Raw genomic sequence first — 16,055 nt, forward strand, 5'->3', positions numbered from 1 at the left:
TAATTTTACCGTTTCATTTGTCCAATAGATATTCGGTTTGAAAAAAGTAAATAGATTTTGAGATGTTTAATGAAATTCATAGGTGTAAATATTAGAATTTTTTTCTGCTAAATTTTTATTCGTTTTTGTTGCTAAAATTGCTGAAAAAAAAATCTCAGAGAAAGCGCTAAATTTTTTCATTAAATTTATTCATACAGGCGTTCATCCCTGTCAGTGCTCTTATTCTCATGGAGACATTCTTCTGACGTTTTTGAAAAAAAAAAAGATTCCCAAGAATAATAACAAAAAAAAAAATCATCCATTCTTCGACTCGTTCAGGCCTGCGACGCTTTCGCGACCTAGAAAATCAAAAGCACCAGAGTATACTCCTGAGCAGTTAGAAAGTGCTCTGACGGCGATCAGAACAGGAAGATCTTTGGGATCAGTCAGCAAAGAATATAATATCCCTAAGTCAACCTTATACGACAAGGCAAATGGCAAGACAAAAGCTGGAATCAATAGACCTGGCCTTGAGTGTATTGTGGGAAAATTTTATGAGAAGAAACTGGTAGAATGGATTTGTTATATGGCTGATAGGGGGTTTCCCGTCACTAAAGATCAATTGCAGAATTCCGTTCACAAACTGATGAAATCTCTTGGCTCAATTACTCTTAATTCATAATAATAATGGTTATTCATGATTATCATTTAGTGTGTAATAAGTTTATGGCTATTGGAATGAGAATAGATCTGTCAAAAATATTTTTTACAATTGATTTCCTATATTTTTCCTTCTCCCAAACCCCTCTCATTCACTTCGTCCGAGAACTGAATTCATGTCGTCCGAGAACTGAAGTGGGTCAATTTTTGGCGTCCGAGAACTGAATCCGGGGAGCTGTGTTTTGTTTTAACAAATATTTATCGAATTCCGAAGTTTTTTAGTAAAAATCAAACGTGTTCTTGTCCCAAAAACATCAAAAATGACTACGGAAACGGCAAACTTCCTATTTGACGAAAAAAAAAACGAAGAATCGGTTATTGATGGTCGAGTTACCCTTAACCGTCCGAGAAATGACGCCCTCACGGTAAGACGGGGTTAATTCATTATATTTTATTTGTTATTCGCACTTAGATCTCGATTTTTTTAAAAATTAATTTCATTTTGTTACCCTGCATTTTTTATTGGGTTGTGATAATTTAGACCCAGTCATTTTAGAATAATTTTTAGAGCAGCATTTTGGGACTCTGCCGCCTCCGCGGTTATTATACTGAGCTGTCGGCAGCTGTTCCTTCGCTGGTTGATTGGATTGTAGTTTTTGTGCGTTTTGGGAAGAAAACGTACTGGCACTCAACTTTCGTTTCAAGATTGGTCGCTGAGGGCTCTGTATTTTCGTTTCTTTCTCCGCAGGGGGGCGAAATACGTCACCGCATAAGCTCAGTCAGTGCCTGGAGTTCTGTGATTTGTCATGTTTTGATACATTATTCTCTCTGTCTGATATGGTCAATTGTCTTAGCTGCAATATTGGTAACCCAATTAAGGTAGCTCTTTGCATAAAAACAGTGAGGAGGTCATCTAAGCGTAAACCTTGGTTCATCAGACATCGTGATGAGCGTACTGATGAAAGGGATCGTCTTTATAGGGTTTTCAAGCGCACGTGCTCGCGTGAGGCTCTTGACGAGTATCGTGTTGCTCGTGACCACGGCCACCGTAAGATAGACAGCGCCCGACAATCATACTATCAGGCTAGACTGTTAGCAATATCTGATCTAGCTCATATATAGAAGGAGCTTCGCTCGTTGGGAATTCTGCCGAACGAGTCTAGTACTACTAAGCACGATGGTGGGACTCTTAATGAGTATTTTGCGGGTGTATTATGTTTGATGCTGATGAGCCGCTGGTGGAGGATTGTCTTGAGGTATTGGCCAGGGATCCAGTAGCTACTGGCCATGGGTTAACCTTTGGCGCCGTAACTGTTGGTGAGGTTACTGGTGCGGTGAGACATTTCTCCACTGGTGCTCGGGGCATTGATGCTATCTCTGCATCTGTAGTCAAGGCTGCTCTTCCTGTTCTGGCCCCCTTCCTTGTGAAGATATTCCATCGCCCATTTTCCATCTCGGATTTTCCTGCTGAGTGGAAGAGGTAATTGGTGCTGGCGCTCGACAACGTGAAAAATCCATCTTCTGTGAATGACTATAGGCCAATTGCATTATTGTGCTTTTTGTCGAAAGTCCTGTTGAGACTAGCTTCTCTTCAAATTCACAATTACCTTGCTCGACGCTCTATACTTAACCCCTTCCAGGCAGGTTTTCGTATTGGGCGCATTGGTGTAGATCATCGTGAGCTGACCATGCTGTTACTGTTTGATTTCAGTAAGGCTTTCGATTCGGTTTGCCATATGTTGCTGCTGAGGAAGCTTCCGGGGTATGGGTTTTCGATCACTGTCATCATTAGATAGATTGCCTCCTATTTGTCCGGTCATTCCCAGGCGACCTTTGATGCATCTGGAGGATTATCGTCCTTCAATCCGTTCAATAAGGGCATTACTCAAGGGTCAGTCCTAGGTCCTTTACTGTTCCTCATTGATGTACATCAATGATGTGCATGAGGTATTCCCAGGTAATGTGAGCCATCTATGCCGCATCTATGCCGATGACCTCCAGGTGTATTTTAGCTATATCCCTGACAATCAGGATGAGGCTGTGGCTAGGATAAGATATGTTGCCGTTCTTGTGGCTGATTAGGCGTCAGTCAATAGGCTTCAGCTGAATGTTGTCAAGACCAAGGCCATTGTATGTGATTCACAAGGTTTTGTGAATGGGACGTATTCAAGGGATGACTCTTTTATTGCCATTAGCGATTTTAGAGTCCCTTTCGAGCCATCCGCACGTAACCTTGGTGTGATCTTTGACAGGAAAATAACTTGGTGGGGTCATGTGACGGACATCTCTTGGAAGGTTCACTCTATGATATACAGACTTCGGTTGATTGAATTTGATTGTTCGACCGACGCGCGGTCGTGTGCTACCGGTACCTGTCCCTCGTCATAGTACGGTGGCTTTGCAACGCTCTTTTTTTGCCTCTGCAACCTACTCATAGAACTCTATTCCATCTACCGTGCATGACCTCACCTCACTTTCGTCCTTCAATGCTGCCTTGAAGGATCTCTTGCTCCATAATGAGGTACATATTCAACGTTATAAATTTCATTCTATTCATATGCACTATTACTTTCATATTATTAATACATTATTTCCCACATTTCTCTACTGGAAGCCCGCTCTCACCTCCATCTTATATTATAATCTCATCTTATAATCTTATCTTTTAATCACGTTACTTAAGTATTAACGCGATTTGTTATGTGGCTGTATTTAGAGAATCTTGGCATCTAATATTCACTCACAGAGTCATTATTACTTTGCAATATTCTAATAATTTTGTATTAAATACAGCTTTTATTACTATGTCTATTTTATCGACTCCTTACGGTGTCACTTTGTAAGACAAAACTTACAGTTAGAAAATCCTATCAATCAATCAATCTCCCCTTTCTCTCACTGAACATCAGTTTTTCATTCTATATATTTATATAGGTATATTAGAAGAATTCGGGATTTCATACTGTCTCGTCATGATAAGAAGTTTTTTACAATCACGATGCGATTGAATTATTATGTACGACCAAAATCCCTAAACAAACGTTCAGCATATTTCATGAACAATGAAATCGCATACAAGAACCTTTGCGAAACACGGCTCCACAAATTTTATCTATTTCGCGCAATAATAACCAACTGTCGGTATTTTGCTGAACAGCGCCAAGGATCCTTCAAAATAGTAATTTATTTCTAAAGAAGAACTGGAGAATTTTCTAGAAAAATCTCAACTTTTCTAGAAAAATCTGCAATATGCTAAAAAAAATCCATAATTTTTAGAAAATTCTAGCATTTTCTCGAATTCAAATATATAGCGCCACTACCGATTCGGAACCATAAGGGCTTTTTCCCTAAATGTCCTCCATAATGAAAACACAGACGTATCCACGTCAATAATTAGTAATAAATAGGGCCGGGTACTTGGCGTAAGAAAATCGGCATTATTGTTGAAGAATAGTTGAAAGGAGGAAGTTCGGAAGCAATTTTAGTTCATGAAACAAAAAAAGTTAGCATCTATCGAGTGAAGTCGCTGGTGAAAAAAAAAAAGAAACGAAGAGTGCATTCATCATCAATTATGATCATTACGATGAAAAACAAGGGAGAGAGGATAAGTATGAAAAACGACAAATGCCGATATGAAAAAAAAAGTTAATAGATGGCGTTGTAATGGCATAAGGATGTTTCTATAGTTTACGAAACCTTTTCTTTCTATTTTAGGGGAATGGGTAGGAGACTTGACATTGGGAAAAATTGTCAAATGACAAAATGAAAGTGTGCCATCTAACGGCAATGCACTAAAACAATTTTAAACATAAATTTGAATTGAATGGATAAAAATATAAGTATAATTTTTAGATAAAAAAAACCTTTAGAACATTATCCATAGGTCTTGGGCATCGACGAGGATGCACCGAGTTCGCCACACTAGATTACAACATAACTCAGGGTATAAATTTCCTCTGGCAATAATCATGTTCCGGTAATCAGATGTGCATGGCTTTAGATTGCGTGGTCTCCATGACCACTGGATATTTAAATAATGCACCAAGCCCTTGCTGAGCGATTTTTAATTATTCTTTGGGGAGTAAATCTGAGCCAAGAAACTTCGGAACATATATTTTCGGACGCACGTGGCCCCGATGACTGCTGAACTTTTAAATTATACGCCAAGTCCCTTGTAGACGATGTGAGGTTTGCAGATTCTATCTGAGCAATCCCCATTCATTCGTATGCATGCGATATTTCAATAAAAAATGTAATTGATGAATTGAAACAAAAATCGAAAATTAGAATTCTACGAGGCATTGGAGCGGGGACGCATGAATGCGGACGGTTGTAATTTTTACCCAACAAATGGAGTGAGTCGCAGAAGCTATCTGAGCAACCCCTATCCCTCCGTTTGCATGCATTGTTCAAATATTAGGTGTATGACTTAATTCTCGACCCCTAGAATAAATTGATTAGGACACCTATTTGAATTTTAAAAAATTCCCGCAATAAAGGGCATTTTGAAGCTCCATCTGTGAACTATCAAACCACTCAAGTCCGATTGTGGTCCGATTAAGACAACCTGAAAATCATAGTAAATAAAAATGTTGTTCGACAAGCAGCACTTCAGGCACTCCCTTCTTTCCACCTTCCAACTCGGAAAAACTGCTGCAGAAGCACAAGAAATAATTTGTTCGGCCTTGGAAGAGAGTGCTGTATCTTATAGCACATGTAAAAAGTGGTTCAAAAAATTTCTGGATGGTAATTTTGATTTCCAGGATGAAGAACGTCCTGGGCAACCAAAAAAAGTTGAGGACGAGGAGTTGAATAACCTACTCAATGAAAATCCGTGTCAAACACAACAGGACCTTGCTGATGCTCTCGGAGTAACTCAATCAGCTATTTCGAGGCGTTTAAAAAGTATTGGGAGGATACACAGAAGGAACGTCGTTGGGTGGCCCATCATCTTACCTCAGAAAACAAAAGTCGACGTTCTGAAATTGCAGTCTTAAGAGGCGAAAGTCGTGGGTTTATCCGGGGGAGCCGTCAACGAGTACTGCGAAACGCAACATTTACGGGAGAAAATTGTTGTTGTGTATTCGATGGGATTCCAAAGTTGTAATCTATTATGAGATACTCGAACAGGGGGAAACCGTCACTGCTAAGCGTTATCAGGACCAACTGGTGCAATTGAGTGATACTATTGAGGAAAAGAGACCTTTTACTGGTATTGGTACGGGGCATGTGATTTTGCTGCAGGACAACGCGTGGCCACACACAGCAAAAGAAACTCTGAAAGTTATCTCCACGTTGGACTAGGAAATTCTTCCACATGCGGCGTATTCTCCAGACCTTGCGCCTTCTGACTATCACCTTTTTTGGGCGTTACAATATCGCCTGGTGGATACCCAGTTTCAATCTCCTGAAGAAGTCCGGCAGAGCATTGATGATTTCATCCACTCAGAACCACCATCTTTTTTCCAAGCGGGAATCCGACAATAAATAGATGGGAAAAATGCGTGCACAGTGACGGCGATTATTTTCAAGATTAGATTTATATTCATTTTTTTATCAATAAATGTCAAAATTGTCGAAAAAAGGCCGAGAATTGAGTCATACCTCTAATAACACGGTTCTACAAAATTCGTTCATTCGCTCGTTCGTTCGCTCATTCGTTCTCAAGGATGGAACCAAATTTATTTGATAGATTTTTTTGCGCTGATTCTAAATGCTGTTTTCAAAAATTTTCCTAACAGGTGCAGTTTTTGAGAAAAAAAATGTTAAAGTGTCTAAATACGGCCAAAACGAACACGGAAAAATTCATTAAAAGATTAGTTCGGACGTAACTTAATACAGAAAAAAATCACAATTAAACGAAAATTGGATCTTTTCAATGAAGGTAGCTTCGTCTTATTTGAGTGAATGAAACCCACTAAAAAAAATTCTGAAAAAGGTGAAATTTCATCATTTTTTTGGAAAATTAAATTACCGGAAATGGCTGTGAGTATCCTCACCCACGCCAATTTCAAATCCATCTACTCACGTGTGTTAAACTCCCCTAGATTTTAATTATAATTTGAAAATTTCGTTTTTCGGAAAGGAATTGTTAATTGCCCTGCATTTTTTAATTAAATCCCATGGACGTAGAAGAATTGAGACGATTCATTGCCCTCGTGGACGCTGAGCCTGATCTACGGAAAAACGGAATCTCGAGGTACAGCAATGCTAATAAATTAATTTGGCGCAGAATTGGTGAGCAGTTGAATCCTCCGAGCTCAAGTATTATCTTATTGAGTGTAATATGACGGTTAATCTTAGAAAGTCAATCAAATTAATGATATGTCCTGCCCCGACAGGATATTTGACCTTCTGCAGGTTCCTCGAATTGCGAGATCGCCAACGCGAAGAACGACGCATGAATCCCAACGCAGGATTCATCCTTGAGAATGAGTTGATGTTTTTCGATGAAGATGATGAAACCTGCTCCTTCACATCTTTCCTAGCTTCCCCCCCCCCGCATCAAGCTCTCCATCAAACCCTTCACCAAGTCCCCTGCCAAGTCTAGAGCCGAGTCCCCCTCCAAGCCCTTCAAACCTTGATGAAGTGGTCGTTGTTGAGCCAGAGCAAGACGAAAAAATTTGATCTTGAAATTTTCCTAATTGTTTCGTTTCGAAATGAATCTATTATATTTGGAAGTTTTTTGTTTCATTATTGAAATCATTTAAATACAATAAAGGAATAAATCAAGCGTTTTTATGTACATTTCTCTAATTTCTTCAATCAATCACTTTTATAAGAAAATGTGTTCTTAGAGTTTAGAACCAAACTCATAATAAGAGAAATGAAATATTCACAGATATTTACAAGCTATTCATGAACATTTACAAAATTTACAAATATTCACGAAATATTTCCACTTGAAAGTCAGTTTCTTTGACTGTTGTTTTCTCTTTTTATTGACAAACGAATGAGTAAACTGAAACTGCCATTGACAAGAAGATTTAGAAGATTTCTGTTGAAATCATCTTTTTCCGTTGGGAAATCATGCCCCGTGAGTGTAAAAATTCTCCGAACATCTTTTGCTACGTTTGTGCTCAATACATACCTCGAAAGCAAAGGAGAACTATCACTATATCAATAAAAACACAATTCTCTAAGTGCTTCCAACAACCTATGAAGAATCTGGAAAAATCATGGGTCCCTCACACGATTTACAATAACTGCCAACGATATCTGCAACCTGGAAAGGGAGGCACATTCAAAATGCTCTTCAATGTTCCAGCAATATGGAGAGAGGTCTACCAATCATTCTAATGATTGCTTTTTTTGTTTAATGGACGTGAGAGGCTTTTCTACTGAAAATAAAGATAAGTTGAAGTATCCCACAATGACTTCAATGGATTTTCCATCCTTTGGATCTATAAAAAAACGTGATGTATTGCTAGAACATTCAAGACCGAAACACATGACTGGGGAGCCTGATACTGAACCTGAAGATTTTGGAGAGTTTGACCCTGATTACCAAAATGATACCAAATTTCCCAAACCCATCGATCCCAATCTGTTCACCCAAGGTGCACTGAATGACTTGGTAAGAGATCTCGATCTAAGTAAATTTGGAGCAGAATTGCTAGCATCTAGATTGAATGAGCGTAAGCTCCTGCTTCCCGGAGTCCATGGCTCCAGTTTTCGATCTAGAGATCACGATTTTCGTCAATTTTTCACTGAAGATGCAAGTATTACTTATGCTTCTAACATCGATGGGCTTATGGAGCGCATGGGCATCAAGCATCAGCCAGATGAATGGCGTTTATTCATGGATGCTTCAACTAGCAGTCTGAAAGCCGTCTTGTTGTATATTGGAAACAATTATCTGAAGTATGTATGTACATTGGAAGCACGATACGATTAAGGATGTGCTCGAGAAAATTGGATACGATTGTTACCAATGGCTAATTGGCGGTGATCTTAAGATGATAAATCTTCTTCTCGGCCTACAGCTGGGATTCAGGAAATACAGCTGGTTCTTGTGTGAATGGTATAGTCGAGATCGCGCTGCTCATTACACCCGCAAAGAATGGCCGATTCGTGACAGCCTCACACCTGGAAAAAGAAATGTTCTAACTGATCCACTAGTCCACCCTGGGACTGGTGAAGAATTTTATCAAGAACCTGCAGAAGGATGGAAAGGCTTTTGCTTATTTGAAAGAATTCTTCCCAGGGCTGAGTATGGCGAAGATTAAAGAAGGCGTTTTCGGTCCCCAGATCCGGAAGCTGATTAAACATGATACCGACTTCATTGAAACGCTCAATGATGTTGAAGAAAAAACCTGGTTTTCCCTGAAGAAGGTCTCCTAACTATAAGGAACTCGTGAAAGACATGCTTGCTAATTTCAAGGAGATGGGCGTTAACATGTCACTCAAAATCCACTTGATGGACTCTCATCTAGATTTTTTCCCTGAAGATTTAGTCAGCACTAGCGAAGAACATGATGAACGATTCCATCAGGACATCGCCAGGATGGAAAAACGATACAAGGGAAAATCAGATCTGCACATGCTCTCCGACTATTGTTGGACTTTGATGAGTGACGATGATGCCACCCACAAAAGAAAATGTCCAAGGTTCTCATTTCAGAATGCCCAGAACGAGAAAAGACCCAAGACGTGCTGAGGAAGCCCGGAATCTTGTCTTTAAAAACTGGAATTCTTGTTCAACTCATTTTCCCCAGCTTTCGGATTACTTTGGGGGTTTATTTGATTCGAGTGATGCTCCTCACAAGGGGAAAGCCTCTCGAAAAAATCTAAGTTTTTAAGTGAGACTTTCAAGTGTGAATATTTTGTGAATATTTGTAAATTTTTTAAATATACATTTTGTAGATATTTATAAATTTTGGAAATGTTCATGAATACCTTGTAAATATCTGTGAATATTTCGTTTATCTTATTATGATTTTGTTTCTAAACGGTAAGAAGACATTTTCTATTAAAAGTGATTGAAGAAATTAGAGAAATGTACATAAAAACGCTTGATTTGTTTCCTTATTGTTTAAATTATTTCAATAATAAAAAAACAACTTCCAAATGAAATAATTTCTTATCGAAACGAAACAATTAGGAAAATTACAATTCAATTAGAACTCAAATTTTTTCGTCTTGCTCTGGCTCAACCACGACCACTTCATCAAGGTTTGGAGGATTTGGAGGGGAAATCGGCTCTGGACTTGGCAGGAGACTTGTTGAAGGGTTTGATGGAGGGCTTGATGCGGGGGGAGGGAAGCTAGGGAAGATGTGAATGAGCAGGTTTCATCATCGAAAAACATCAACTCATTCTCAAGGATGAATCCTGCGTTGAGATTCATTCGTCGTTCTTCGCGTTGGCGATCTCGCAATTCGAGGAACCTGTAGAAGGTCAAATACCCTGCCGGGGCAGGACATATCATTAATTTGATTGACTTTCTAAGATTGACCCTCATATTACACTCAACAAGATAATACCTAAGCTCGGAGGATTCAACTGCTCACCAATTCTGCGCCAAATTAATTTATTAGCATTGCTATACCTCGAGATTCCGTTTCTCCATAGATTAGGCTCAGCGTCCACGAGGGCAACGAATCGTCTCGATTCTTCCACGTCCATGGGATTTAATTTAAAAATGCAGGGCAATTAACAATTCCTTTCCGAGAAACGAGATTTTCAAATTATAATTAAAATCTAGGGGAGGTTAAGACACGTGGGTAGATTGATTTGAAGTTGGCGTGGGTGAGGATACTCACAGCCAACTTCCGGTAGTTTAATTTTCCAAAAAAATGATGAAAATTCACCTTTTTCAGAATTTTATTTAGTGGGTTTCATTCAATCAAATAAGATGAAGTCACATTCATTGAACAGATCCAATTTTCGTTTAATTGTGATTTTTTCTGTCTTAAATTACGTCCGAACTCATTTTTTAATGAATTTCTCCAAATGTTCGTTTTGGCAGTTTTTAGACAATTTAACATTTTTTTTTATCAAAAATTGCACCTGTTAGGAAAATTTTTGAAAAGAGCATTTAAAATCGGCGCAGAAAAATCTATCAGATAAAGTTGGTTCCATCCTTGAGAACGAATGAGCCCATATGTTGTAGAACCGTGTAATTTGCATAGAGGACACCTGTCGCGACATTTGTCAAATCTCTCGTCTTCTCTAATCGCATAACGAGAAATGCACAACGTGTGTTCTATTTATACGATTAAATCATTAATTATTCTCCCCTGTGAAAAATGTCCAACCAATCTCAGAATAATTATTGACGATTAGTGATTGGTGATTAGGATGCAATTTTTTTTTACTGCTTGGCTGAATTGTTTTGACTGAAAATATACCGTTTTTATTGTAATATCACCCATGCGTACAGTGCTCATTTTTTTTGTGCACTTCTTTACCCTTTCCCCAAATCCCAGCTCTTTCTCGAATTTTTAATTCTCGTCGAAACAAATACAATCAATTTTAATATTTGTGAAGGAAGTATCAATTAATTAGGTATTGAAAATTGGAGAATCTTTTCACCACCCATATGATCCAAATTCGAACCATTAGTTGTAAAAATGGAATAATTTTTATGAGGAGTTTTCAATGAATCCCAATTATTAGAAAAAAGTCGAGGGGTGACAATGGTAATGTCAGAAACTGTATCGAGAACCATCCAGCAAAATTGATTATTAATTTTTTGAAATGATTTCGGGTGTATAAATTTACACATATATGAATTTTGACACATGATTATATATGATTGTTAATTATCAATTGATTATTTGAGGTTTCAAAACAAGATTTTGTTTTATAAGGAAAAATCAATTTGACCTCTTTCAAATTGACACTGGTTAGATTTCTTGATATGAATTGGCAGATTTGGGCTCAATGGAGTTGTAATTATTAGAACATTTCTCGACACTTATATCACTGCTGGAATTGACCAAATTCCGACTTTGAGTGAAATAACATTTGGGACTTGCATTAGATTACGGATCGAATAGACTTGTTTGGGCTCATTTTGAAGGATTTTCAGTATGCTATGAGTCGCTCAAAACCATATTTTGGAATGCATAAACCTCCCACAGCTATCAAAGTAAATAATAACGTTTTTTTACGGGTGAAAAAAAACGCAAAATAAAAAAATCATAACTGGTAGAAAAAAATTTCATTTCGGACTGAAATTTTAACTGAAACCTTATCTCATGATATAGAATCCATGAAAAATTACGAACATAGTTAGAGACATCGATTTTTTTCGACTGCTAATTTGACGTGACATCGCTTTTCTACGTCTCCAGTACTATACCTAATCAGAAATATAGTTTAATATAATACTCCCAATAATTCTTTAATTATCTTTCCCTGCGTAGTAGATAAAACGCCATAGATTTTTCTATACCGTCCGCATAGACGTATTCGACTGTCTTGTTCGTTCAGCTATTGAAACCTATATCTTCTATAATATCGGGTCGCACACCAGTTTGCTTTTACCATTATTCTGATATGTGCCATAGGAGAGCTCAATTTCCAGTAAATGACACAATCCTGATCTTGCATGACAGGTCTGGTCTCAAAATCATCTATTTGCAGTCAATTTCACTCGGGTCGAAATTTGCTGGCCACCGGAGCTAGATATCGTGATTGGCTTCAGTGTCATGCTTGGGCTTTCTTATTACACTTGAAATATTGGAGCATATCGAATGAAACTACTATAGGGCATGGAACTGGTGATATGACTTAGATGCTAAATAGACATCGGAAAAATGTCTAAAACGTATTACATAAAATCATGATCTGAGCGGAAAACTGATTTTTTCTTGAACATTCTGTCTGATTTACGGAATGAAATTGAGTAATATCATTTATGTCATAGGTGCCCAGAATCACGCGATTCTAACCTCGCTTCGCTCGGTAGAATCGCGGATTCTGGGCCCTATGACATAAAATAGTATACGAAACTCGTGCGTTATGGTGTTTTTTGACTCGTGGGATTGTAAAACTCGCCTTCGGCTCGTTTTACAACTTCCCACGAGCCAAAAAACCCATTACGCACTTGTTGCGTAATATACTATATCTGGCTATGAAGAATCCTCATATTTATTATGCATTTCAGCAAGATGAAAATGATCGGAAAGAAACAGTGGACAACAACGCAGCCGTGGCAGCGACAGAACGTAAGCAGCGGAGTTGTCCACTCGACAAAGATGAGTTGGGAACAGTCACGTGGTCCTTCCTGCATACGATGGCAGCCTACTTTCCGGAAAAGCCGACCCAAGAACAAAGCAATGACATGAGAATATTCTTCGATGTCTTCTCAAAATTTTACCCTTGCAGCACATGTGCAGAGGATTTAAGAAAACAATTAGAGATAAGACCACCTGAAACCACCTCTCAGATTGACCTGAGCCAATGGCTCTGCACGATCCACAACGAGGTGAACAAGAAAGTGGGCAAACCGATTTTTGATTGCAAACTTGTCAATCAGAGGTGGAAAGATGGTTGGCTAGACGGTTCATGCAATTAAAATTCCTTGAATCATGTGGAATATAGCTGCAAAATATTTGGATAATTATATTGTTCCTTGATATCCAAATTATTTCCATTGTAAATAGATTTCATTTGAAGAAAATAAAATAAATGAGCTTTCTCAACAAATGATTTCTTTGTATGAAGTTTGGTGTTAAAGTTCATGAAAACGGTGTGAAGTGTACATCGAACGATGTTCAAAATGTTCAGAAACTACATTTTTCACTGGTATTTGACCATTTTAACGCTGTTTATTCGTCAACTACGTGAGGGATTGAACTGTAACGGTATGAAATAGATACTGTCATTATCCAATCGTACGTCATTTTATCTCGATGTTTCATAATATGATCATTCTATCATATTATGAAATGAGTCAGCGTATTATGGAACGTGAATACGATTCATGACCACCCGTACTGGAGAAATGCATTTCTTTTCGTCGCAAGGCCGGAAAAATACTATTTTGGATCAGTGTGAGGGGTGCAAACCGAGGCGAAACTGAGGATTGCAATCACATAAGTCAGAACATTTTCTTCGACCTAGTGACGAATCTAATGGAGGTCACTAGTTTTTACTAAACCGTTGATATAGCGTTACGCATATTTTGATATTACAAGATATTGTTGGATAAAATTTTGAACTAGGTAGGAGGGGAACCAGGATGATTCTCGACAGTTTACAAGATTATTAAACACGACGTGCCCATAAAATATCGTTTCACGGACAGTGCGATGAAATATATATTTCCGTATTATTTACCTTTTTTTTTTTTTTAAACTTGCTTTAACGAGATTTGCTCGTTGTGGGTGTAAATATCCTTAAATCGAGAGCAGAAAACTTCCAAAATTATTGGAAGTCAGTAACGTATCGTAGCTCATATGAGACCTTGAAGTAATATGAATATGTGTAAAAATCCTTAAATCGAGAGTAGAAACCTTTCGAAATCATTGGAAATCTGTAACGTATCGTAGCTCATATCAGATCTTGAAGGAATATGAATATACTCCAGTTGAGTTGTTGAGTATAACAAAAAAAAATATTGCGGTGATATTACTAAAATTTGTGATAAGAGTAATCGACTGTGTGATGTTATAATTAGTATGAACTGTAAGAGACACCTATACTTTTATATCGGACTTGAACTGATGAATTCTATAGATACAATTTCTATATTTTGGATTTCTTGTGTGAAAAACTGACAAAAAGAAGTCGGATGATGTCGGACACTGACAGCATCCAGTCTTCATGTATTTGAAGGGTGTCAGTAGTGGTGTCCCCATGATAGACCTAGGGGCAAATGCCCAAAAATAAACGAAAAAGTTTGTCTAACAGATTCGGGCATAACATATGTATAAGTTTGTAACGTATAGTTTTCGAAATAACACTTTAGCCGAGTGGCAGCGCGTCCACTTACCAACCCAGCGATTTGAGTTTAAAACTTTTTTCTGATATATACATATATAATAGAATATAACTCTGTAGCGAAGCGATCAAACGGTTTAAGTCGATTTTGAGCGAATTGAGAGCTACAAAAAGGTTTGTTTGAAACGAAGCTAAGTCTCCAGCAATTTCCGGTCGACTAACTCCGAAAATCTCCGTGACCCTTCGGGTCAACCGAGGAAAGAGCCAGTAGTATATCAGGCATGGCATAGTAGAGACAATAGCATTCAAAGCATATTAATTTCTATTTCTTTGTTCAGTCCATCACTATTTTTTGTCAAAATTAAATTAAATTCAGCGAATCAACAAGACAATTATCGAATATAATTATCAGTGAAAAATGCCTATCAACAGTGAAATCATTTGCCAAAGGGTGTATTTAATAACTTAACGGTGGGGTTTGATCTCACGAATAAATTGTGACTTTTTATAATCAGTGTAAAATTTTCATTTCCAGCCTATCAACCCACACCTCCCACATCCACCCTTAATTATCTTACCTCGAACTTATGGTAGTCGATAATTTATCGACCATTAACAGTACCTCAACAGTCGGTAACTTATCAATAACTTCATCATTCATACCAACCTGGTCGAATGTCTCCCTCATGCAACAGCAGAGAACCTTAGCGCCAATTGGGCAGCAGCTTTGGAGACTCTAAACCACCTACAAGATGTGATGGGATTAATTGGATATTACTGGATGCAGACACACTCAGGCAATGGGAACTGAAACTAGGAGACTCAAAGGACTTCCCTAGTCTTAAGGAGTTCGTGGCATTCATCGAGACCTGTGGCAGAGGACTCAACGCAGGTGCAAAGTTTCACTCAACAACGAAGGACATCAACACAGCCACTAAGAAACCATCATCATCAAAGAAGAAGAACTCTTACACGACAGCAATTCAACCACAAGATGATAAGAATTGCCGTGTCTCTTGCCAAGAAAAGCATTTCATCGCATCCTGTCAGAACTTCATCGATCTCACACCACTGAAGAGGAATGATGTTGTGGTTGCCAAGGGATTGTATTTTAACTGCTTGGCACCACACAACAAGGCAAAGTGCACGTCAGACAAGAAGTGTCACAAGTGCAATAGGAATCATCAACCACTCATTCATGGAGTAAGCCCACGGTCGATGAGTCCTCTTCCAGTCCGACACATTCCAGCAGCATCAGCCCAGAATGCTGAAACATCCAGGCACGAAGAAGCTTATCAAAGATACAGTGAGTGAATGAACACTAAGATCATTAACTCATTGACCATCTCATTGATCATTTTTCAACATTAGAACCCAGTACACTGAGAGGAAAAATTTCTACCAGATAGAAATTATGCGATTGATCGGAGTAACTGATCGGCTTGAATAGTCGCGAAAAAAAATGCATTGCAACACAAAGATATCGATTTGACGCTGAAGTTTTGAATTAAAAATAAATAAAATC

At 38.2% G+C, this 16,055-nt stretch overlaps 1 protein-coding gene across 1 annotated transcript in view; it reads left to right on the forward strand.

Annotated features, from left to right (window-relative positions):
• Nucleotides 1-15,044, forward strand: part of LOC107045968 (FAD-linked sulfhydryl oxidase ALR) — a 93,663-nt gene extending 78,619 nt beyond the window's left edge. The window contains exon 2 of the mRNA XM_015268399.2: nt 12,753-15,044. Coding sequence (XP_015123885.1) covers nt 12,753-13,163 — 411 coding nt within the window. The 3' untranslated portion in view covers nt 13,164-15,044. The remainder of the gene's footprint in view (nt 1-12,752) is intronic.
• The last annotated feature ends 1,011 nt before the right edge of the window (nt 15,045-16,055 follow it).

The sequence above is a fragment of the Diachasma alloeum genome, unplaced genomic scaffold (genome assembly GCF_001412515.2).
Source record: "Diachasma alloeum isolate Michigan unplaced genomic scaffold, Dall2.0 Dall_scaffold_01145, whole genome shotgun sequence".
Lineage (NCBI taxonomy): Eukaryota > Metazoa > Arthropoda > Insecta > Hymenoptera > Braconidae > Diachasma > Diachasma alloeum.